This window comes from Pteropus vampyrus, unplaced genomic scaffold, assembly GCF_000151845.1.
Source record: "Pteropus vampyrus isolate Shadow unplaced genomic scaffold, Pvam_2.0 Scaffold2, whole genome shotgun sequence".
Lineage (NCBI taxonomy): Eukaryota > Metazoa > Chordata > Mammalia > Chiroptera > Pteropodidae > Pteropus > Pteropus vampyrus.
In genome coordinates this window covers 26,811,042-26,835,877 of record NW_011888783.1, presented here as the reverse complement: position 1 = coordinate 26,835,877, position 24,836 = coordinate 26,811,042, and the positions used below count along the sequence as shown (strand labels likewise).

The following is a 24,836-nucleotide window of genomic DNA, read 5'->3' as shown; positions in this document are numbered from 1 at the left end:
TTACCTCTCAGGGCAGACCTTTAATTTCAGAAAGTGCTGAGATTCATTACTGTACCGGTTATCAAAAGTCTTTGGCAGAAATACCATTTATCCTTGTTGTGGTAATGAACAGATTTATAACATTCTGGTGTCACCATTCCTGAAAAAGCACACTCATTTAAATATTTCTTCCACAAACATAGTGAAATATTTCATGAAGGCACATGGGTGTAGAATACTATAGAGAGATATTGCTGGTGAATGACAGAACGTCTGGTTGATTTACATGAAATCCCAAGTGCTCGTATGAGAATAGGTTAGGTTTAGATTGACGAGCAAATGTGTAACCAGACTTCTGGCTGACAAATGGCAGAACTATGCCAGCGCATTAGCTCCTCTGGAGAGAGACCAAAAGTAAGGCAGGAGGATCAAGTTCATCCCATAAAGGACATTCAAACTTAATGGATGGCAGGGTGGCTGGGACATTAAGCACGTATAGATTTTAATACCCTAAAATAGTACTGGGCAAGTTTAGTGCTGAGCTGGCATCCAAGTCAAGGATCAAATTCCTATCAAACTTTCCTGAATCATGTGTGTGTTTATATTTACATTCTTTCAGAAGGATCTTGGCGTTTTCAAGATAAGTCTATTTTATTGGCAGCTTTGGTTTAAAGTCACTAGCCTGTAAAAATGGCTTGTTTGGGTACACCAGAAAATGAAAATAAAAACTGATGAGGTTAGTATTAAAAATGGTGCCAAGCACTAAATGATCCAGATTGGATTTGATTTATTTCGACTAGGCACAGCTGAGGACAGAGACATTTGTATAGCTCTTATGAAGAAGGGTGAAGTATTTGGACCACACTCTTCTTTCCATGCTGAGGGTGAAAGTTCAGGCCTTTGAGCCTGCCTTCAAGGAAATGGTACGACTGTGAAATGGTACGACTGTAACGATGGATGCTGTTCGTAGAGTTTCTGTGGTGCACCAGGACCCCTTCTCAGCTCTCTAGGTGCATTATCTCATTTAATTCTTACCACCACACTGTGGGGGTAGATTTATGATCTTGCTTTATAGATGAACCTGAGGTTCAGAGAGATTAGTTGATTTGTCCAAGGTCACGCACTAGTAGGTAACAGAGTTAGGATTTAAACTTTCCAGTCTGACTACTAAACACTTTCCATCATGCTACATTGCTTCTTGAATGTCTGATGCATAGTACTGGTGGAGGTTTGACAGATCACAAGCCCTGTGGTATTTGAGTTTTACAGAAGCAAGAGCAACAGAGAGCCAGGAGACCTGGGTCTGAATCCTGGCTTGAATATTTAATGGCTGTGTGATTTCAAAAAAAATTCCTAACCTCTCTGAACTGTCTCCTCATCTGTAAAGAATGTGTATTTTGTGCGTGGTGAAGTATTAGAAGATTTTTAAACCATCTTTCATTTCTAACCTTCCATAAGCCTCCAAGGGGCTTTTAATTACCTGCAATTGAGGTGTACGTTTGGTCTTTTGCTCTTTAAGCAAAGTCGGATGTGAGGAAGCTTTCCTACTTGAAATTCAAGAACTGACTAAATTTCTGCCATAGAGATATTTATTCCTTCTCTGCAAAACTCATTTTCTCTGTGAGTTGTCCTAATACAGACCAAGTTCTCTTTCCCAGGTAGACAACTCCACTGTGTGCTGAGCTTTGTGCCCTGCTCACAGGTGAGCCATAAAGAGACCTGCAGAACACGCTAGAAACACAAAATGGTATTTTACAATATTATCACAAAAGAAAACCACTAAAATTAGCTTTCATCTGAAGGCAATAAATGTTACTTCTAGTGGATCTGAGAAGCAAATGTCCATGTAATTGCCTATTTTGGATGCTTAGTTCTATTTCTGTAAATTAATGAGGTTTTATTCATTGTATCCTTTTCCTATGTACAATTCACTGCGATATGCTGATGAGTTTTCTCTGAAAACTGCTGTCTACAGTTAAAGCATGCCACCCCTCCCTGGTTTGGCTTGCACCTATTCTCCTGTTGACGGAAATGTATACTTTGGCTCCCCTGCCACGGGTATTCATTGCCCACTGCCTGCCGCTCACTGTTCAGCATTCTTGAGGATCAAATGACATGGGCCAGGCTATACTCAGGGAGCAATGTTGGAAAATTCCTTTGATGTTGCGCCTTGTGACACTCAATGGCTAAATCCAAGCTTTTGCTATTTGACCAAATGCCAAACGTGCTAGTTCCTGAATATCTATGATCTTACAGATAGTTGGATGGAAAAATGAGAATACATCACTGGAAAAAATATTTCAAACTATTTTTTAGGGCTAATTAAGGTAAAGCTTTGATTAGTTGGAAAGTTAGTTGAGCAGAGTGTTCTAGTTAATTAGGAGCTAAGGTATAACACTTTTAAAAATTCATTTAATATATACTGACTGTCATCTATGTATAAGGTATTAGGAATGCAGAAAAGGGCAAAAGTTCATGTAGTTCTTTTATCCAAAGCAACTTTCATTTTTCTTCTACCCATTATTGTTGAAAATTTTGTTCTATTTCCTTCCGGTCCTTTTTAATGCTTATGTTTTTTGGTACAAAGATGCGATCATACAAAATATGTATTTGAACCCATTTTTATTCATTTAATATTATAAGAATTTAAGGATCATCTAAGCATGTATTAATGTACTTATTTTTTTATTTGTTTAAAATTTAGATTGTTTCTACTTCTTTTCCATGACAAAAAAATGCTATGAAGGTAATTGTTTCACGAAGAGATTTCCCTTTGTTATTTATTTATTTATTTTTTGTATTTCCCACGAACATTCTCACATGTGGAATTGCTAAATCAAAGAAGACAATTTTAAATACTCTTTGTTATCAGTATGCATTGCAATTGCTTTCCAAAGGAGTTATACCAATCATATTTGTATTACCATTGTTTGACTCTAAGTTTCTCCTTAGTATTGCCATCATTATTGGGCTTTTGTTTGTTTGCTTATATATTTTGCTTGTATAATAGATAAAATGCTTTTGAATTAAAAAGCAACAAATTTAACACCCAGTAACTATTGAATTCACGCAATAACTTGCAAAGTTGGCAGTTTACAGGTGAATAGATAGAGAGAAAGATTAAACGACTTGCCCAAGCTGATACAACTATTATCAGAGCTGGAACTTGATCTTGCTTCTTCTGGGTCCAGGCCTGCTGTGTATTCCACCCTACCACAGCTGCCCCTTAAATAACCAGACGGGTCTAAGCTAATGAGGCCTCCAAGATAAGCTTGGAGAGGCTCAGTGGTTGGTATGTGTAAAGATGGAATTGATGAGCAGGACTGTCCAAATGGCTTTGTTCCCTTAAAAAGCAAGCATTTCCTCAAACTGAGTGAATTTTTTATTAATTTACACATGCTGTTTCACCCTCCCACATGCACATTAAAAAGATTTTTTTAAAAAAGAAGAATGTTATTTAATAATGTCCAAATGTTGGGGTATTTTAACTAAACTCGGATATACATGAGTAACTTCAGTGGAAGTTTTTCATGCAACTCCGAATCAGAATGTGGCCTTTTGACTTTAGCCTATTAAACACAAGAAAATTCATAGTTAAAATTCCACTTTTAGCTTTCCAGTCAAGATGGGAACAGCCCAGCCACAAAAATGACAGACAAGGCTGCCACAGGCCCAATAATCCGTTGGCATTACAGAGTAGGGTAAGCAAACCTCAGATAATCAAGTCCTCACCTTCATTTTTCAAAAAGCCAAATGGATTAAAGCATCTGTTTCATTCTTTACAGTGAGAAGTCTGGTTTCGCTGGATTATGGTTTGTGGGGTAAATGACAAGTGCCTCCCAGTGGGAGGGTGTTTATATGCCCCAGGTATCCATTTGGAAGGTCAACTTGGGACTGTGATTTGGGACCACGTGGCATTCTTACTCTTTACAGGAGTGAAAAGAAGGAAAACCCAGTGTGGAGGTCATAGTCGTGTAAAATGGCTGCATCTGCCAGCGTTTGCTCCACCGAGTGGGACTTGGGGTAAAGCAGTTTGTGCTTCCATTCCGCTGGAGGTTCTTGGTGTTTAGATGGTCCCCTGTGAGCTGTGAGCTGAACAGGAGGCAGAATAATGGGGTTTAGCAAAACTCAGGGATGGGCCGACCTCTCTTAGATTACAAAATCCCATTAATTTTTAATCAGATCACCATTTAATGGACATAAAGAACAAAGCAACAACAAATCACCAGTATTTACTTCACGAAGAAACGATTCTGAATATGGGTAGCAGAAAGGATGTCTTGTTAACATCAGCCAATGATTCCTTTAAGATTACTGCAAAGAAGGCTGGCTTCTTCAGGTACTCAAATACTCTCCTCTACAGGCTTCTGTAGGGAGATGAAGCTGTTCTGGTGCATCTTTCAGAACTGAAGAGGTAATATGGATTCACTCTGCCTTTAAGGTATTAAAGGGAAAACCACAGGTTTAAAATGGTATCACTTGTGCTAAAGCCCGTGATATCAAACCTAGACAATACCTGACCTAGTTGCAGTTTCAACCTTCACCAGAAATGTAATCTTAATCAGCCAGTCTGAAATTTTCTGGTCACCGCCAGTAATATATCACGAGGGGTCTCTCCACATTCCCCTACCCCCATGGGAAGAAGAGGCAGCGTGTACAATAAAACTCTTGTGTTTCCTTGCCCCCCAAAAAAAGATGTCCTGGTCTAAAATTAATCCTTTTTTTCTTTTGCTAATCACTCGCCTACCACAACCTTTTCCCTATAAAACCTTCCCTTTTGTACAACACTTCAGAGTGCCCTTCTTTTAGTTGGTGGGTGGGATGCCGCCTGACTCATAAATCACTTACTAAAGCCAATTAGGTCTTCAAATTTAATCAGTTGAATTTTGGTTTTTGACAAAGGAGAAAAGCTGGAAGCAGCAGGATGCATCTGTGGAGATGTAGAGAAGTGAACGCCTCTCCAGGTCCCCTGTTTTGTGACCAGATTTTAATTTTAATCAGGGAGGAATCCTGAAAAAACAACAGAAAACAGATTGGAAGAAGCAGCTTTGATTTCAAAATTCATCGTGCAGTTTCCACTTCACCAATGTATTTTTATAGCCTTTTGTCTGAAAGGCCAAACAATAAATATGCATATCGTCTAGAGCTCTGCCTGGAGCTGAGTTCTTGTTTTGCTGGAGGCATTAGAGAGAAGGCATACTGAGTTGAGCTTTAGGGCATTTTCTCCTCACTAGTCTAAATAACTATTCTCTCTGACGTGACTAGAGTGTTTTCTGTCACCTCCAAACATTACACACTGTGATAACATGATTTCCAAGGCCTGTACCCTCTGTGACACTCAGGAATGCATGTAAGGCGCAAGCAGATTTGGACAAGATGGCTGAACCCGTCGAGCCCAGCCCTGACCAGGAAGTGCGACTGGGGAGGAGTCGACCTTCTTTTTGCCCCCTGTTGTTCTTGGAAGACTTTCATTTGGGCTTTTACTTCTGGGTGGTCCCTTGGGCCTCCCATTACATTCCAAATATTTCCAAAACGTTTTCAGAGGTAGCGGCCCAACCAAATGAGCATACTCTACTGGCTTAAGCGGGAAGGCTGTGCGGGCGGGCTCACAGCATTCTTTCATGCTTTCTCCTTTGTTTTCTTTGAAGCCAGTTTGAACAAGACAGAATTATGACTCTAAAGTTCTAAGATTCTGGGTACAGTGGATATTTTTTTTTTTTGCAGCCCTTATGCTTTGATGGTCAGTGGTCTCCAGGCTTTTCAGATGGCTCACCAAAATCAGTAAAAGATTTTAAGCAGATATTTCCAATCCTTGTTATTTATTTACAAATATACATGTTGAACTTACACATTGTTAGTTAAAAACAAAGATAAAATTTTAAAAGATGAAAAAATATTAAGACGTTTATTTTCTCAATGATACACAAAATCCTTTTTGCTTTACTCTGATATTAATGTTGAATGCTCATTTTATATTTATATGTGACTGAATTAAATGTGCTTCACTTGAAAATCTTGCTTTACCACTTTGTGATATAATTCAAAAGTCCGATTCTAAGCACAGTTTATTTTTATAACTAGTTTTAGTGACTATCATGGCTAAAAATAATGTTGACAAAGATAATACGAGAGGGGCATTGTCTCTACTCTACTGTGACTCATGTTTTTGACCATATCTACCAGCTATGAAAAGATTCTGTTGAAAGTTTACTAATAATTTCCATCTTCTTTAGCATCAATCAAGTGTTCTTATAATCTAATCAAAAAGTGCTTCCTATTGGTCAAACCCAGAGAAAGTCAAAAGGCAAGGAAGCCTGGTTGATGCACTGATGGACAGGTAGATAGACAAATAATGTTCGAAGTTGTCTGAAATGATACATTTACAAGATTTTAAAATAATTTAGAAAAATCTCACTTCCCAGTTATAAAAATGTATACATATCACAATTTTTAACAGAGAAAACAAATTCATACAATGATGGAAAGAATTCTAAATTTCCACTGGCAAAGTGTTCTCTCCACAGCATTAGTTTCTTTTTAAAGCAGTCGCTTTCTCACTCATTAGTACGATCTCAGTGTTACAGGACACTTGGCCAGACAGATTCGGTGTCTCTATTTGTACAGAACTCACAGATAGGTTGCATATTCAAACAGCCTCTTGTCACCCTAGGGAATTTCAGAAAAGTGTTTTTTACACAATAAGATGGTAGAAAGATTCATCCTGCCCAGTGTACCATTCTGGTTTGTTTCCGCTAGGTAGGATTAAATTTTAGAAATGACTCAGGCAAATCGTGAGGGAAACAAGTGGAATGGTCTGTTACTGCAAGTAACTACTGATGCACTCAAATGGGGTAACTGAAGAGAGTTTAATAAAGGCCATTAGCAAAAGGAAACCACTCTTGATAGGGCAGCAATAGCAGGGAGCCCTTCCCTAAGCCTGAGGTCAAGGGATTGGAGGTGGGGGTGGGGGTCGGGGGGAGAAGTGACCCGACTCCAGGGAGAGAACAGTGGCTCTAAGAAAGGGAGCATAGTCTGCACCTGTGAGTTTTCATAGAGAGACTGTTACTTTGCTCAGAATGCCCTAACAAACTACCATGACCGGGCGACTCAAACAACAGAAATTTATTTTCTCACAATTCTAGAGGCTAGAAGCCCAAAACAAGGTTCTGGTTTCTTCTGAAGTTTCTCTGCTTGGCTTGTAAATGGCTCTCTTTTCCCTGCGTCTTCGCACAGTCTTCTCTTTATACATGTATCTTTGTCTAAATTTTCTCTTCTTATAAGGACACAAGTCATATTCGATTAGGGTCTACCCTAACGGCCTCATTTTAACTGAATTATCTCTTTAAAGGCCCTATTTCCAAATACAATCACATACTGAGGTACTGGGGATCAGGAATTCAATATATGAATTTAGAGGGGTCAATTTCAGCCCATGACTGGAACACAGCCAATCTGTGACCCATAGGGAGAAAGAATGGGCAATAAACTTTATTTGTTTTTCCCTCCAGCCCATCAGTTGTCTGAGGTGCCTCAGATTGGAACCCAGATGGAAGCCAGGGCCAAGGGAGCCTGTTTGATGCCACTCCCATGGGTCAGTCTCCTGGACACAGAGAGTTAAAAAGAGCAACCTGGAGGAGCAAATAGAGAATATTATCCAGCTCACAAAGTCACCGTGCTGAGCTTAGAATGCAGAGGTTTCATTGACCTATAAGGTTATAAATAATTTAACATAAAAAGAAAGATGTAATGATCAGATAAGTCGAGATGTTTGGCTTTGTGGATGATTGCACGAGAGATGCTAGTTTCAGAAAACTGCCGTTACTAGGCTCGGCTTTGTGGAAACAGTTTTAATATCTTGCACAGAACTAGTCCTTGTGAGAATTAGAAAAAGACATCCCCAGTGGACAGACAAATTAGAAAAAGCTGCCTTCCACTGGATCCAGCAGTGCTTTTGGTGCCTTTCTCAGCCAAACACTTCTGCATGACCCTGTGCAGTGACACTTACCATGGACTCAGATTTATAATCAACACGCCGGTCCTCTCTTTTTAGCCCCTCACCATGATCAACCAGAAGGATAAATTGCTGTACTCTGCAAACAGGCAGCTTTCTAGTGCCATAAGGAAAAAATCATTAAGCTATGGCAAAATTCAAATCTATTACTGGCTGTTTTATCAAATCAATCAATACACATTTGCTGGCAGTTTCTGGCTGACCTGAACTGAAATAACTATTTAGTGGATCTTCATTTAAATATTTGTTCCTCGTTAGCACTTCTGGTAAACCCATTTTAAGAGAGTGGGATTATTGGTAAACATGAGATTTGACTACAAGCATTGGATTTTATTAATCCAGCAAACAGACTACACCTTAGGGTGAGAAAACCATGCTCTGCACAACTGCAGGGGTGCCATTCTCATAGTCATTGTAAATATATATGGTCATTCTGACATTTTTTGGCAGATGGTAAGATAGAGTTCCAAGAACAAATACCTCCTTTGTTCCCCACTGCTATACAGTTGTTGTTTGGATAAGTGGCAGGTTAGATACTCAGGTGTATGAGGAACTCTGCCAGGCACTGGAGTGGGGCTGGGGGAAGGTGGGACCCAAAGAAGACTCAGACATGGTTCCAACTTCCCCTGAACCTCAGCTTCTGCTTCAGGATAATCCCCAGATGTATTATCTTCACCTACCTCCCTCATACCCCCCACCCCCATGTTTGCTCTTGGGTGAGAAGTGAAGAGCTGGAAAGAGAACGTTCCACATCCCACACAGGCACTGACGACATAAGGCTACTGCAGCTCTTCTTGGCTGGAAGGGCCAAGACCATGAGAGACTCACAATAGCCACCGGCAGGCCAGGAGTGGAGGAGAACTGTTGAGTCTGAGAGGTGGAAGCCAGTGGGGCCTGGGGCGGATAGTAAGGAGGGCTGGCCCCAGGAGCAGCCTGGTCAGTTCCACAGCTACCACGGGTGTTCGTGGAAGTCACTGAAACAACATCCAACACACCAGAGCACCCTAACAATGAACTGCGTCCTTGCTTAGCCAAGCTCAGTTATTCTCAGGAGACAGAAGGAAAGCTCTTTTCCAGTGTTCACAACGGGAAGCCATACAACTCCACATGGGAAGCCATTTATACCGGTATCCCCGGTCCTGCACCTTTCCTTTCCCATGAGGGCCAGACCCCCTCAGCTGTGGTTCCTCATCCTTACTGCTGATCTCTATCAATACTCACTCTCTCGCCCCCGGGCTCTTGCTACTATTGTTTTGTTGTGTGCGTAAGTTTTTTTTTTGTCTGTTTTTGTTTGTCATAAATCTCAAGTACAGATATTCTTTTCAAGAAAGATTGTTATTACATCAAATCTTAGGGTCTGTGATTACCATTTTGAAAACATTTTTGATATTATCTTGTAAAACTGAAGCTAAGCATACCCCAAGATGCAGCAATTTCACTCTTGGATATACACCCTACAGAAATACATGCATATAGGCACCAAGTGACATGTGCAAGCATTTTCACCAGAATGTTCATAATAGCCAAGAATTGGAAAGAGCTCCCATGCCTATCGAAAATAAAATGGACACATTTTGGTATATTTATACAACAAGATATTACACAATAATAAAAATAAAGATGACAACTATGAAAAACATGTTAAAGATAAAATACTGAGCAAAATAAGCCAGGCAGAACAAAATATTTAATGTACAATTTCATTAACATAAAGTTCAAATATAGGCAGCAAAAGTAAACTCTAGGTTTTAAGGATGCATATTTAGGTGGCAAAGTCATAGAGAAAAGCAAGGACGTGAACACTATACAGGCTGTGTAGGGTTACCCGCTGAGCCTCAGAAGGGGTTTATGATTGAGAAGAAGCACTGCGGGGGCTCTCGGGAGGGAGTGGGCCATGTTCTATTTCCAGCTTGGGTAGAAGTCACAGGGTTCTCATTTTGCAACCATACTTTGAGCTGCACTTCTATGTTTTATGCACTTCTCTAAGATTATTTCGTAATTTAAAAAAAAAGTTAAAAAGAAAGTAGTTATTATTGCCTAATAATTCTCAGAAAGATTAGTTACTGAGATGAATCTTAAAGGATAAACAGGCATTACCCAGGGGGAGGAGCACATTCTAAGAGTCAGACAAGAAGGGGCAAAGGTGCAGAGGACAGAATTCCTCTGAGATTTTAAAGTTCCAGATGAGGTGTGGCTGGAGGTGAGGCCCCAAAAACAGTAGAAATGAGGTCGGGGGAGAGCCGGGTGTTTAGACTTGGTGGGCTTGTGGAAGAATTTTAAGCAGGGGAATGAAATTTCAAAAAAGAGGAGAGCTGTCCACAGTGACATGCAGCAGAGAGGTCATTCAGAGAAGGATTGAGGGTTCTCTGACTTGGGAATAGGAGGTCCCTGTCCCCCCTGGGTGGGACACTAGGCAGTAAAGAGCTGACAGCAGACACCAGATTGAAGGAGGAGGAGGTGGGATGACAGGTAGGGGAGTGGAGACGACTGTGTTTGGCAGCACTGACCGATGCTGCAGAGAGGGCCTACTGGAGGGAAAAACAGGTGATATGGTTTAGATCGGTGAATTCACTATTTTCTCGTGACCATAAGAGGTTGTAACTCTTTTCCTTCTCAAAAACTGAAAGGCATTTATTTCAGACTTCAGAATTGACTCGTGGGTGATGAGATAGTTCAACTGGTAAGCAAGCATCCCCATGCTCTGCGAAGTTGGCCTAGATCTGCTTGGGAGGCCCTGGAGAAATACCTGGGAATTTCAGGAGGCTGGTGCCTTGCAGTTTCTGCAGGAATGTTGCATTTGTGGCCTCAAGAGATGGCAACTCACTGCTGACGTCTTCGAATCATCTCTGTTCCCTTAACTGAATACATATCAAAGTTGTTGGCTGAGAGCTTGTAGGAGACCAGCATATTTACCAGACCTTCGGGAGAAGCTTTGGGAGGGTGATGTCAGTCAACAGAAGTCATTTTATCTTCTTTTTCTCCTCCACTCAAACTTTCTTATATTTGTTTTCCCACCTATGTCCCTTTCTAAGGCTCTCTTTCATACTCCCTTTCTCTCCTTTCTGCCATCCTCTTATGGCTTTTCTTCATATTTTCTTTCTGGATTTTCCACTTCCACATTATTCGTGCTCTTCAGCTCTGTTTCAAACCGTTTATCATGTTCCAACAGACAGTGAGAGGTAAGCAGACTTCATGTGGCAAATTCATGGCATCACAAAAGGCCCCCTTCCTTTGGAGAGCACTTATCCTGTTATGGCAGAATTACCTCTGTCCCTTGATGTACGGTTCCCATCTCCTCTGGGCAAAATAGGAGGAGAATCCACTTCCTCACCATCCCCAGACTGGCACACAAAGCAAAGTATGAGAGCCCGAGCAGGGGAAGCAAGACTAAGGTGTTTGTATGGCCAAGATGGTGATGTCAGAGGTGGGAGGTTGGTTACATACATGGGAACTGATCAAACGAGTAAATATATCAAAGATATCGGAAGCCAGGTTTCTTGCTGTCAGAAAAGAGAACTACAAATATGGAAAGGGAAAATGGACCCTGTAGTGTTGGATTGGAATTGGAGGTATGGATGTGCAAACACAAGTCTTTTAATATTTATATATTATGTAGAAAATACAGATGTAAGTGTGTGTGCACACCTGTACCCACACACATTTTCTAACCCTGTTCACTGACAGGGCTTGAGAACAGTAACATGCTAACAGCAAAAAATATACGTAGTGCCCAAATCTTACCTTCTAGATGCCATTCTTCAGTAAAGGGAACCAGGACTCTTTGGAGAAATGGCTGAATCCAGAACCAGGACAGAGAAAATACAAGATGAACTTGGGACATCTGGTGGTACCAGAAAGCAAGGATGTGCTTAGGAATATTGCGGACATGTCTTAAAACACACACACACACACACACACACACACACACACACACACACACACACACACACACACACACACACACACAGAGGCTGGCTGGTAGGGGCTCCTATTGACCAAACTGGGAACAATTTGAGCATCAAAACAAATAATGATTGTAACAGATGGACTCATTAAATAAAACAGAAAACCTTGAGTCCATATTCATGTAAATAAGTAAATGAATAAATTCAAAGTTTAAGGAAGTTCAGGATACTTACATGGTTGCAAATCACCTCCCCACAAAATACTTACTAACAGCAAAGTGGGAAAGAGTAACTTTTACAGTGGAAATGCCAGGCAGACACCACCTTAATTAAGTGATCAAAGGGAACCTCATTGGTAAAGAGACAAATCGAAGAATTCACATCCTGGTGGGATGCAGCAAGACACAGTTTCACTTCAATGATATTCCTGCCAAAGATGCAGGACAAGCAGTAACTCTCAACAAACCAGTCTGAGCACACTCTGCAAAATATCTGGCCTGTAATCTTCAGTCGTGTCAATGTCATGAAAATCAAATAAAGTCCGACGAGTAAGTTCAGGCTGAAGAAAACTAAAGAGACACAACAACTGAAAGCAATGCATGATTTCGAACTGGCTCTTTTTACTACAAAAGACATTCCTGGAATAATTGATGAAACTGACTGGAGTCTGGGGATTAGATGGCAGTAATGTATTAGTTCCTTTTTTACTTTGATGGTTGTTTTGTCCTCATGTAGGAAAATGTGGCCGTTCGAAGGGGATAATGGAGCATTGGGTCAATCATCTGCTCTCAAATAAATCAAGATAAATATTCTTTGTGTTGTACTTGCAACTTTTGTTTCAAAATTTAAAAAATAATAAAATGTCTCGACCTCCTTGGGGGAGAAAGAGAAAGGTATAATGTCAATACAAAATTAAGAAATTTTGTGTTGATGGAGCATCACACAGGGCTATGCCTCAACATCCCTGAAGGTCCCTATGCTCTTACGGGTCCTTTGACAGGAAAAGAGAGAAGCAGTATTATTTTTGAGAGTCGTTGGAAAGCTGCAATGTAATGGAAAGTGCCACGATCCTGCTTCCCAACTCACAGACCCTGCCACAGGGGAGTGACTAGACCCCTTGCTGCTGCTTCCACTGAAATGGAAGAAACTGAACAGTATCTTAAGTATCACTTGAAGTGCTTAGTAAGAGGCAGGATGACTTGTGACTTACATTTTTTTCCCCCCATTTGAGGGGATGAATGTGGAAGTGAAAGAAGCATCTGGAATGTTTGCGATATTGCAAGACAGATTTTGTCTTTCAGAATCAGAGCAATGGGCTTGGTGACAGGGATGAAGTACCTCACATGAAAACCTTTGAGAAGATACTTCACTGAAAATGTCCATTATGAGCCTATAGCCTTCAGAGTCACTTTCATAGTGCTTTGATGTGCTATCCCTTGACTTTCAGGAAGAGCCCTACCTGAAACAGCCTTGGGAAAGTGTCATTGTATTGGCAGAGAAATGTGGTGGAAGACGCTGCCTGATGCCTCCTGTGGAGGCCCCTATACAGAGTAAATATTATGTCTCTCCAGAGGATGTGGTAGGATTTGGTCCCTTGGACAATAAGAGTTAATAGATGCGTATACCTTTCTTTTCACCTCAGCTGTCGGGAAACTCAAAATTATTGAGGTTCAACTATAGGGATGGTGGATGCCTTTTGGCTTGTAGAACTACATTCTGGAGCTCTCCTTACCTCTCTTCACTGTTCACTTCCCAAACTCTGATTTTTAAATGTTTTATTGTTTCCTATAAGTTGCTTCAAAACTTTGTAAAAGAGACAGAAAGATTATTGAAAGTGAAAGTTGAGGGAACAAAATCTTCTCTGTAAAACTGAACTAAATGTTAGGAAGAAAATCATGTAAATCATGCATAGAACATTGAAAAGTTCCCTCAGTATTTAAAAGAAAATAAGAGGCAGATCAGCCAGGAGCAATATACATGGTCTTAGGCATGTGTCAAAGCACAGTGCATAACAGTGGATATGACAGGATTCCTGCCAAGACTTCGGTGAAGAAAGCAATAAATATGAATTTCTAAGATATAGCAGAGGGTGTCAGAAAACTACACAGGTGTTTGCAAATCCATAATCTTGAGTGTGGAAAACATTAGACCTAGGGTAAAAGAAGTCAACATGACATTTTCGAAAAGTATCCCTCACCCTGCTTGATTAACATGGAAAAAAAAAAAAAAACCAAGATGATCCTTTCTTGTTACACGTCCCAACATTTTCAGAGCAGTAGTGACAAAAGAACATCAACTCTTTGGATATCTGCTCTAAGTCTCATTCTGGCAAGATCAGAGCTAGCAAAGACTTCATTTGTCTGCCTGACAATTTCATTTGTCAGAAGGCAAAGTAACCACTGAGGAAAAATGGCTGCTTTGGAGTGATTTCTGATCAGTGGAAAAGAAACCAGTTGGTAAAGTGGAAATAAGAAGAATCTCAGGAGAGTGTGTTTATGTTGTCTTGGTGACCTCACAGAACTCCCAAAGCTTTTCATTTAAGTCATACTTTTGTTACTTCTCCTTGCAATATTGTCACTTATATACTTCTCTGACCCCACAAGAATGTTCTTTGAGGAATGGGATCACATTATGCCATCTTTGTGTCTTCTGATGTCTGGTGCAGTATCTTTTAAATGCAAAAAATTAATCAAACATGCCAATGACTTGGAATATAGTAAACACAGCAACTTGCATGATTTCAGAATGATCTGACATTCTTTTTTAAAAACTTTTTTTCCTGATTATGTTTTCATTGTAGAAAACCAGGAAAATTTTGGAAAAATATAAATTAAAAAAATACAAACTTTCCATAAGCTTTCCACCTATAGCTAAGCATTTTGAAGTACCTTCTCATTTTTTATACTTACATATTACTTCAGTCATAAGCATACTATATCTACAGTTCTGTACCTAACATTTCCCATTCACCTTATAGCCTGAGTATTAAATGTCTTCATTTAAAAATGACTAGATAATGTTCCATTGCATGTCGTTACTATAATTATGACAAAAAATAAAACAACATAGGGAATTTAATTGGCTACAAGCTTTAAGAACTGTGGTGTGTTCGAGAAGTCAGAAAAGGAAATCATTCACCTGTAATAGAAGGATGGGCTGAGCTAGGGAATCAGATGAAGGCCTAGGCGATTCCTGGGGTCCTGAGTTTTGTTGAGTCATCTGTGGTGCATCTGAAGGGTGAGCTGGTGGCATGGAGCGTGGAGCCAAAGCTGATGAGGAACGGTTAAAGTCCAGAGATTTGCGGAGCAGGCTGTTTTCCACATTTGAGGAATGACCGACTTGTTTCGTTAAAGATTTTGTTTTTATAAATGGTCATACATTAAAAGACTTTTTGATGTACAGTTCCATGAATTTTAGCACATAGATTTGTGTGACCACAATTAGGATCCAGAATAGTTTCATCACCTCCCAAAACCTCCATGTGCTACTCCCTTATGGTCACACCCACCAGTCCCCTTTAACTCCTGGCAGTCACTGACAGGTTTTCTGTCACTATACTTTTGTCTTTTCAGGAATGAGAATGACGGACTTATTCCATGGCATCTCAGTTGGCAGAAGCTGCTAAGTAGAAATTACAAAGACACAATTTTGACTCCTTCCTTAAGCGAGTTTGAGAGCTGTTTCAAAAAGATACAGATGCCAGGCGAGCTGGTAAGCGCCCCATCGCTGGAAATATTCAAGCAGAAGAAGTGGCTTCAGGGATACTAGAGAGTAGGATATACTTAGAGTCTCATTTATGATCTGTATCTTGTGTAAATGAGCAATAGAATAACTAGATCAAATCTTAGAGTCACATTTAAAAAAAAAGGAATAGCAGCACTAAATTTATGTTGAATCCAAAGCCACCTGTTTTCAATTCTGAGCAGTTCAGAGTCCTGCCAGCGCTCTCATGCGCCTCAGAGTCATGGGGTCTGACAAGGATTTTGGCTTCCTTAAGCCTTAAAAATCACATTTAAGTTACTCTCCAACATGAGCAACAATGTTCTTGATGAGAAAGCTGCCAGCATTGGGTAATGCTGATTATCTGTGCATTGGTTCATATAATTACCCCCAATTCAAGAACCTTGTGATCCCTAGCGGTGTGCGCCCGGATTCTGAATATCCACCAGCAGTCCCCCACCCCCGTCCCAAGGCCCCAGCTCATGAGTGCTCAGGCTCCTGACTTAGCGCTCACAGCCAAAGGTGAAGACACCAAAATCCTCCCTCTAGTGGCTTAAGCTAAAATACTCTCTGGCCCTACACAGACCCGAGAGACACCCTGGAGTCATTTCACAGGGTTGAAATTCCATTGCCTGGCGGAGTCTATCTCACATGCAGGGATGGGCGCACTGGCACCGCCTCTCAGCTGTGCCAGGAACTCCCGGCCAAGCCGTGGGTGCTCACCTAGCAACCCCTATTCCTCACTGCCATCCGGCACAGGACACTGTGGGGGCGCCAGCATTTTCCGTGGTGACTGACTGATGGGTGGTTATCTCATCACATTGCTATTTGAGGAAAAGAAACTGCCCTGCTTTTCTTCAACCCTGAGCTGTTCTCTTCCTTCACCTACTTCCCATATTCTGAAGCTTTTTGTGTGTTGGGGAGGGTGGTGCTTGGTGACAGGTCTGTGGCCTTAACCCCAAGGGAGCTGATCTTTTTCCTTTCTGGCCACTCGAGTGGAATGAGGACATCATCTGATCGACATTTTTTGAGCCCCCAATGAGGCTGGGAGGCACTGCTGTTCTCTAGTGGATCTTTAATCATTATTTGTGAAATTCAAGAGGTGGAATTCAGGCTCCAGTGGATTTACCTGGTGCCACTGCCCATGGAGTGCATGGTGGGGAGAAATGGGGCTTCCCTGTCTAACCTCTGCTCAACCTCACCTAGATGATACAGAGGAGGAACTATGAATGCCAGGGAAAGACTGCCACAGCTGCTTCCTTTCCTTCCGATCCAAGAATTCCGTCTCAGATGCTGGTCCCAACTCATCTCAAAGGAAATCCTGGCTCCTGATGATGACCTGAGTAGCTGTGGCATTTTAGCAAGGTGTTTATCCCCAAAGACACCACAGTTCCTCTTTTTATGTGACAGTTGTACCCGAACCATCACTTTGATTTGCTCATTCCTTTTGCATAGAATAGTGATCTTGAGAGAGTATTTGTCAGTTTCTGTGTAAAGGCAGCCACGGGATGTCCCAAGACCCCAGTGACTGAAGGCCTTCTTAAAATGAGAATATAAGGCTCATAAAAACAAAGGCACTTAGCAGTCCAAATAGCACTTTTCCTGCCTTTGGTTGTTGGTCACATGAAGGGGCACTGGGACAGTATGAGGCTGGGACAGAAAATGAGGCTACACTTTCCTCCTGCCTTGACATCTTTCTCTCTGAAACATTGGTTATCATATCAGAAGACCACGTTGTTTTCTGAGCAAGCCAGGCTTTCTTGGCTCCGGTAAGTGCTCTAAACCCCACGTATCTAATTCACATTCCCTATCATTCGCATCGCAGGAGAGGCACGCAGAAATGGAAGGTATGGATATTTTTCTTGACCACTCCTTCCACCACGACAGAGCCACTGGGCAGCAGAAAAAGAATACTGTACAGCTATACTAAAAGCAGGCAATTTTCCATACAAAGTCCCTCCCATACATAAGAGGTCAGTGTGGGAAAGAGAGATCTCTCCCCTCCGCATGAATGCCGCACTGGAGTCTTCTGGGAATACCTGAATGAGGTCACACACAAGAGGCCCACAGTCATCAAGGCAGGGATAAGGTCATCTTGAAATTCTTAGGTTGCTTGGTGGGACATTTTATTCTGTCCTTCTTTCTGGGCAACGACAAACAGCGTCACAGTCAAAGGGTAGCAGGAAAGAAAGAGGAAGGAGAGGAAACTGGCTCTTTGGTCTTGAAGGACAGGCCACAGGTGCGCTTTTACTGAGATGAAATGTGGTAAGCTGATGGTTCATGTCTCCGGTCTCTGTATGCAGGTTTAAATAACTAAAAAGAAGGGTGTAGAAAGGTTTTCCCAATTCTTCCGAAGGAAATGTACTTTGAGTAGATACTGAATCTGAAATAATTTTCAACTCACTTTCAAACCAATCTACTGAGCTCAAGAAAGAAATCAGAAACGAAATTCTCACACACGTTTAATCTAAAAAAAAATTGACAGGAAAAATAAAATTTCAGATGTTTTTTATTCAAAGGTTCTCAAAAGAAATAAAACAGAAAAAGCTAACAATCTGATCAAATGTACAGTTCAAAAATGTCTTTTGGCGTTTAACAAGTCCTAGGAAAGAAAACTACAGAGTTATCTTGAACCGGACAAATAAGTTACCACTGGCAAGTTTGTGGCACTAGTAAAACAAAAATAAAAAATTAACTCTCTTGATCATATAGATATCTCTATGAAAATCTTTTTTTTCAATCTGTACAAAAGGTCTTTCTTCATAAATTAATTTTTTTTATAATTTAATGGCTGTCTACTATGTGATGTTTAACTGATTTTTTTTTTTTTTATGTACAGAGGTTATGTTTCCCAAATCTTACCCAGACGAGTATGGCACTTAGTTCAGACATTTCTAGCAGCAGATTTCCCCTCCCCTCTAACTGAGCTATCAAATTTCTGTCTTAACTAATGCAAAAATATCAAGTAGTGAGAGACCCAGATTCATAAATGTACTAGGTACAAGGAGGGTGCTGCGTTCAGTCTGGACTTTCACAAAGCAGTAATATTCCAGGGAGCATAGAACCAATAATACCACAACTTTAAAAAAGGAAACAAAAACAAAAACAAAAACACATTTCTTTTATGACTATGTAATTTTCACTAGAATCTACACTTCTCAGAGCAGCAAGGACTTTTGAAACTATGAAATGTCACTGACATCTATAATCAAATACAAGCATAAAATTTTAAGAACTAAAAAATACTCGAAAGAAATAACTGCTTAGCCCTAGCTCCTGAGCTAGGAGGATTTGGTCTGTGGAAACAGGGAGGGCCAGCAACCTGTCCCAGCACAAAAGAAAATAGACTCTGAGGTAGATAACTGATCACACACAGTTGACCAGACAAGTACACAGTTTTGGAAGACAACTTAATTTACCATTGCTTTTCAAACGTATGCGGTTATCTTAATAAAAGAGCTTTAATAACAGTGGATCATCTCATATGTACTAAAGTAGAAATAACTGTGTATTTATGAATCAGGAATTTCATAGTTTCAAAATTGTTTTTTTCTTTACACTTAACACTTGTAGTGATGACGTAAAGTGTGGCACTGCTTGGATTCAAATCTTCCTTCATGCTTTTTTGTTTGTGTGTGTCCATACATCAATTAAAATTATAAAACCTAAATGTGAAGGTACAAAAAAGGCACATTCTCCTAACCGCAAACTGGTCCGGCAAAAATAAAGAGCACAGAAGATGTGATGCTGAGACAAGTTGGAGCTACTGGTTACTGGCTCTTCGGTCTTTGGTGAAGTTACCTTTTAAAAGTGCCAAGTAATGTTTATTTCTCAAATTTACGTAAGAGAGAGAGAGAGAGAGAGAGCTAGTAGCCAATCGTTTTGCTTCTATTCATATCTCAGCTTATGTTTGAAGATAAACCCTTACTTTTAGCTTTTGCCATTTAGTTGCAATAGCAACATTTTTCGGTTTGCCAGATCTCAGGCATAAGCCTCATTCTAAAGCACTATCATTAGTATAAAGGAAGGACAAAACATTCGGGGACTCCCCTCCCCCGCCCCCCACCCCCAGTCCCAATGCTACCTACACTAAATCTAGAACATCAAGTTAGTTTTTTTTTTCTTCCTGAAAAAAGGCAAAAAAGACTTTACATTGCATCATACAGCAGATATCCTAAATCAGTCAAACTATCAGAGGAAACTGTTGGCATACAGCTTTACAAACAATTTACCCTATTAAAAGTTCCCCAGTCAGAAAATGTGTTTCACACAAAACATTTTTCCCTTCTTGCATTTCACTACCTTTATACAGTATGTGAAAAATCATTAAAAACACCTACTACATATTTAAAAAAGCCAAAATTTCAGCAACTTTTATTGACTACCTTTTAAAAGCCCTATGCTGCTGTTTTACAAGGCATAATAGACCAGCTCATTTGGTCAAAGCATTCTACATCATTAGTTTGAACTAACTTTTACTGAAACAGCTACAGCATCAAAAGAGTTAAGGCAAATTGGAATTCATAGAAAAGGATAAGACACTTCACACTACGTTGAAAGAAAAACGGAAAGCGAAGAAAAGAGACACTGAGGGCAACACTGAATTACAGCAACACTCGCACTGCAAGCACAGAACACCATGGGTGACGTCGGACTATTTAAACGTCAGAAAGCCCATTTCATAAAGCTGAAAAAAACACAAATTAAACACAAAATGAACAAAACCACAAAAATCCGGTCATGCACTTGGATAAGTCTTCATGGTCTTTGTGCATACCCAGAAAATTGAAGTTTTCGTTTTCTTTTCTTTTTTTTCCTTTTTTCTTTTTTCCTTTTTTTTCTTTTTTTTTTTTTTTTTGCATTGTAATTGATAAAAATCTTTTGTTTTGTTTTTTTGTTTGTTTTTTTTTTTACTAAAATAAACCTGTTCGGGGGAACAGCTACTAGATGAATTTAAGGGTTTTATGCACCTTATAGAACTTATAGCAAAAATAGTTTTAGTTGATTTCATTATAAATAACGTTTTCAAGAACCTGTGCAAAACTGTCAATAATTTCCTAAAGCACAATTGATCAGAAAAATCCATGATTGTTCAGCCTTCACACCCTTCTTCATGTAAGAACACCCTTCTGTACATCTGGAAGAGAAAAATAAAACACGAATGCTTTTGTATATTGGTATAATACACCACAGAGCTCTGTAATCACGTTCTTGTTTTAAAACTACAGGTGCTTAAAAAAGGCTGTGCTCATCGCTGGCGGCAGACCAAGAAATGCAAACTCTAGGAATGAGGGTCACTTTCTATGCCTCGAGTCTACCTTTCCAATCTGGAACCTGCAACATATTTTCGCCAGAGCAATCAGAAACTCAAGTTCTCTAAAGCTATTTTACTGCAATCTGCTTGGTACGGTAAAAAGTTTTTTTGAGATTTGTGGTTCAGGTGAGAGCTGGGAATGCAACCTCTCAATCTAAGGATACTGACGTTAAATTCGTAGTCAAGATACTGCTAATCTTGTTCAATGCTAGATTATGCAAATTATTCTGCTGTATTTCCTTTCAGTTTGTGAGCAGTAAAGAAACATAAATGTAGGATACTTGCAATGTAGGACAAATTTGGTACCTGGTGTTCTCTAATATGTCACAGATTTGGGGGGGGCAGGTAAAAAGGAAAAGAGTAAATATACATTTCACTTCAATATTAAAGCACTGTTCTTTTTAAACTGAATACTTAATATGCAAATCCACAAAATCACTGCTTTTAACATTTCGATGACATTGGATTCTCTGGCCATGATTAAAGAAATGTGACAAAGTCCGAGTTATTCTAAGTACCATTTTGATAAAAAAACCATAGACTTTCCTTGACTTTAGTCCTACAATTACGGATATCTTTCCCTCATACCTCACAGTTACTTATTGGGTTGAAAGGTATATGGAGAATGGTCATTAGACGTCTCTACAGCCACCTGCTGCTGACCACTCGCCTCCTACAACAAAGCAGAATAGATGAGAAATGTGAGCAATGAGATCCAAACTCTACTACCCACATCTGACTGAGTCCAGCATTTTCAAAACAAGTACTCTTTAAAAGTATTTTTCTTAAGGTCGTGTAGCGCTTTTAAGGTTAATTATTTTCCTAAGGAGTTAAAACGTCTGATAAACCCAAAGAACCTCTCGCTCCAACTTTTATGAGTTGTCTCTTCAAACCAAGCTACAATTTATCAAAGAATCTCTTATTCCCTTGCAGCCAGATGTGACTTGGAATTCAGTATTTTCAGATTTGGGGATCTGAAATTCTGGGGATCTAAATATGCTGTATCTCACAGAATATGCCCAGTAGGGTCTAATGCTGTACCTCATAATCAAATGCATTAACAGATCTACACTAAAAGATAAGAATATGCACAGTAAGTGGGTAAAGATTTTTGCATCAGTCTAGGCTGGGTTTTGCCACAGGTCAGCTTTTTTTTAAGTAGTTACAATGAGGATTTTTATTTTAATATATTTTTTGTGTCCCCAAATTACAGATAAGAGATTTTGGGTTCTGAGAACTATGGATGTCAATAACTGCACACATTTGAATCAATCAGAAGCAAACAAACCAAGAACCACCCCCCTGCTCCAAAAAGTTTCCAGCTACAGTCCTAGGGCTGTTACTGGAATTGGAACCTAAGGGATCAATCTGGTGAGTGGGATTACTGAACTGACAAATTTCCTTAGAAGTTTAAGGGTTCTCTGCAGGAAAGAGCTATGCTTTCTGTCCAGTCTTATTCAAACACCAGATTTCTTCCATATCATATCAGTATCTTCCATAAGGAGAACTAAGAGTTATTTAGCTATATTAACAGCCTCAAAAAAACAAAAAACAAAAAACAAAACAGGTATGGTTTGCTCCTCAGCCCTATTAAAGTTTTAAAACATCAGTTTTTTCAAGTATCTTAATTATAACTGATTTATTTTTATAATTATTGATATAACTTTTTGTAGTAGGATTGTAAACTCCAGCTTTATCTTAATTTGCCTGTATCATTTTATAGGAGACAAGATAGTACCTTGATGGGATAATGAAATGTGTTGCAACACTGGAAAATATTTCTGGGAGTCTTGGGGTTGTGGCCTGGATATCACTACACTAATTTGTATGCAGAGAGTTATATTTCATAGTTGAAAATAACTCTAGGTATATACTCTTTCTGAATTCAAGGCTTTATGCAAATGTTTTACTTTTGATTGATTTTCCTTTGAGTTCCACCTGATTTACCCATTTCTGAAACTACCATTGCCAGATTGGCTGTTGGATGGTATGTACCAACCTCAACGGGGACCGCCGTCGTCTGCACATGTGTGTACTGTGGCAAATAGGCTCCTTGCATAGCTGACGTTGCAGGCATGTACTGAAAAGAAGAATATGGTCAGGACGGGACATGACAACCCATGCAAAATTCTGAGTACTTGGGCAATTTTTAGATGGGATGACAAGTATTTGGAAGTCTCAAAGAAGAAATTTAAATGGACTACCTCAAAGTTTATGAGTATCCATCAATGTACCCTAAAGAAGGTAAAGTTAATGTTTTCTACTTTTTGAATTTATTAAACTAAAAATCCCACCTTTCTTTGGCTTTCCTAACAAAGAAGCACCTGTGTGAAGATCATTAAGTTTTCTCATTCTTGATAATTCAACATCACTAATGTGCTATTTTAGAAGATCTCTTCTCAAAGGACCTCATTATTTTCCAGCAGCCCCTTGAGCTAAGTATCCAGATTGGTTTCCTAAGCAGAGACCCGAGGGGTAAATGACTTATTAGACCTTTAACAGGTCACTGCAGAATAGGAAACAGACCCGTGCTTTCCTGCCTGATGCTGACAGCCATCCTTTTCCAAAGGGCAGGAGAACTTTCTAGTCGATCTCACTAGATGTGTGTGGTCCTGGTTTAGCCTTCACAAGAAGCTACTGCTGATTTTGAATGTAGGCAGGGAAAACACAGTACCTTTTGTACTTTTAAGCCACCACAGATATGGTCTGAATTAAAAAGCTTTTGGCCATCTTACCATTTAAACAATGCTATGCCTATCAACCCTGGAAGTTAATCTGGTATCAGTTCAACCTCAATACCAAACTAAGTCCCCTAAACTCTGGGGAAATAAGTCAGTACAAAGATTGTGATTCGATGCCCCCAAATTCCATAAAAGACATAAATGAGGAAAAATCCTCTGCCTTTACCATCATATACCACCTTCATCTTTTGATTTGTGACACCTGGACTGCCAATGTGAATGAATGACACTGGTTATTAGGTTTGGATGCAGTCATGTATGGGTGCTATATTCTGGTAAAGAAGAGATACCCAGGATCAACTTTTAGTTCATCAATGAATCAAGAACTATCCAAGTATTTACTATGAGGAAGGCAATGTGGGGGTGTAAAGGGGATCAGACACAATTGTTGACATCACCGAGCCTGTGACTGATAGGGAAGGCACAGGCTGCATTAATTTACCCTCCTCCGTTTGCCGAGACAGATGATATTAATTTGCCACCTACTGTTCCGGTGCCGCCTAGTGACAGATGACTCATCTGCTGGGCCAGAGGGCTGATCATAGATGCCGGCTGTAGTGACATGGTGTGCTCCATTGAGGGAGTTAACACGGCACCCTGGGAAGTCAGAGACAAGAGCAAGGTAAGACACAATGAGGGAGTTAGTTAGGTTTCTGTAATCACCTTTTGCAAATGAAATGCCTTAGTTTGTTGAGGAATGTGAAACAAAAATAACTTCCTCTCAAACTTGCAAGTGGTATAATCGATAATCTCCTAAAAATCTTCTAGAGTGCACTTCATGAGACTTTTAAAAGAATATTCACTTCACAGAAATCCCTGTATTAAACATCTCTCTCTTTACCTTCATTTAACTGTAAAGCAAGCTAGTCCAGCAGGAGGAGCTGTAACAGGAAATGCAAACTATTTTTGGCTTGCTAGGGTTACTAAAAGGCTTGGTGATTTTTAAAAATAAATGCTTTATGCAGCCTCAAAATAATATATTGAATATTATAAATACACTGTTTTGTTCGATAATACTCTAGTCACTTGATTCAGCTGTCAGGATCAAGATCACATTCTTCATTTACTCACTGCATCCTAGCACTTTCAACTACAATTTGGTGCCAGGGGAGGAAAGCAGATTCAGATATAATTAATAAATCAATTTCTGATTCTTTGATTTCATT

The 24,836-nt window shown here is 39.8% G+C and overlaps 2 protein-coding genes and 1 long non-coding RNA gene across 21 annotated transcripts in view; all 3 read right to left on the bottom strand.

The window, feature by feature from the left end:
* ITGB6 (integrin subunit beta 6) overlaps positions 1-358 on the bottom strand; it is a 122,161-nt gene extending 121,803 nt beyond the window's left edge. For 6 of the 8 annotated variants that reach the window (XM_023529824.1, XM_011358692.2, XM_011358740.2 and 3 more), the window contains exon 1: positions 5-358. Coding sequence is in view for 2 of the 8 variants with exons in the window: in XM_011358692.2 (XP_011356994.1) it covers positions 5-87 (83 nt within the window). In the remaining 6 variants the exon portion in view is untranslated. The remainder of the gene's footprint in view (positions 1-4) is intronic. The other 2 variants (XM_011358698.2, XM_011358758.2) reach the window with 2 other exon arrangements.
* A 3,770-nt stretch (positions 359-4,128) lies between these two features.
* LOC111738839 lies at positions 4,129-8,978 on the bottom strand. Its single transcript, XR_002779985.1, has 2 exons — positions 4,828-8,978; positions 4,129-4,413 (listed from the first exon to the last, which is right to left on the bottom strand). It is a non-coding gene; the product is annotated as an uncharacterized LOC111738839 (long non-coding RNA).
* Positions 8,979-18,106: 9,128 nt separating this feature from the next.
* RBMS1 (RNA binding motif single stranded interacting protein 1) overlaps positions 18,107-24,836 on the bottom strand; it is a 200,020-nt gene continuing 193,290 nt past the window's right edge. For 11 of the 12 annotated variants that reach the window (XM_011358651.2, XM_011358671.2, XM_011358661.2 and 8 more), the window contains 4 exons: positions 24,157-24,267; positions 22,929-23,009; positions 21,518-21,602; positions 18,107-20,752 (listed from right to left, as the gene is read on the bottom strand). In XM_011358651.2, coding sequence (XP_011356953.1) covers positions 21,525-21,602; positions 22,929-23,009; positions 24,157-24,267 — 270 coding nt within the window. In that variant the 3' untranslated portion in view covers positions 18,107-20,752; positions 21,518-21,524. Of the gene's footprint in view, positions 20,753-21,513; positions 21,603-22,928; positions 23,010-24,156; positions 24,268-24,836 lie in introns of those variants that run through there. The other variant, XM_023529841.1, reaches the window with a different exon arrangement.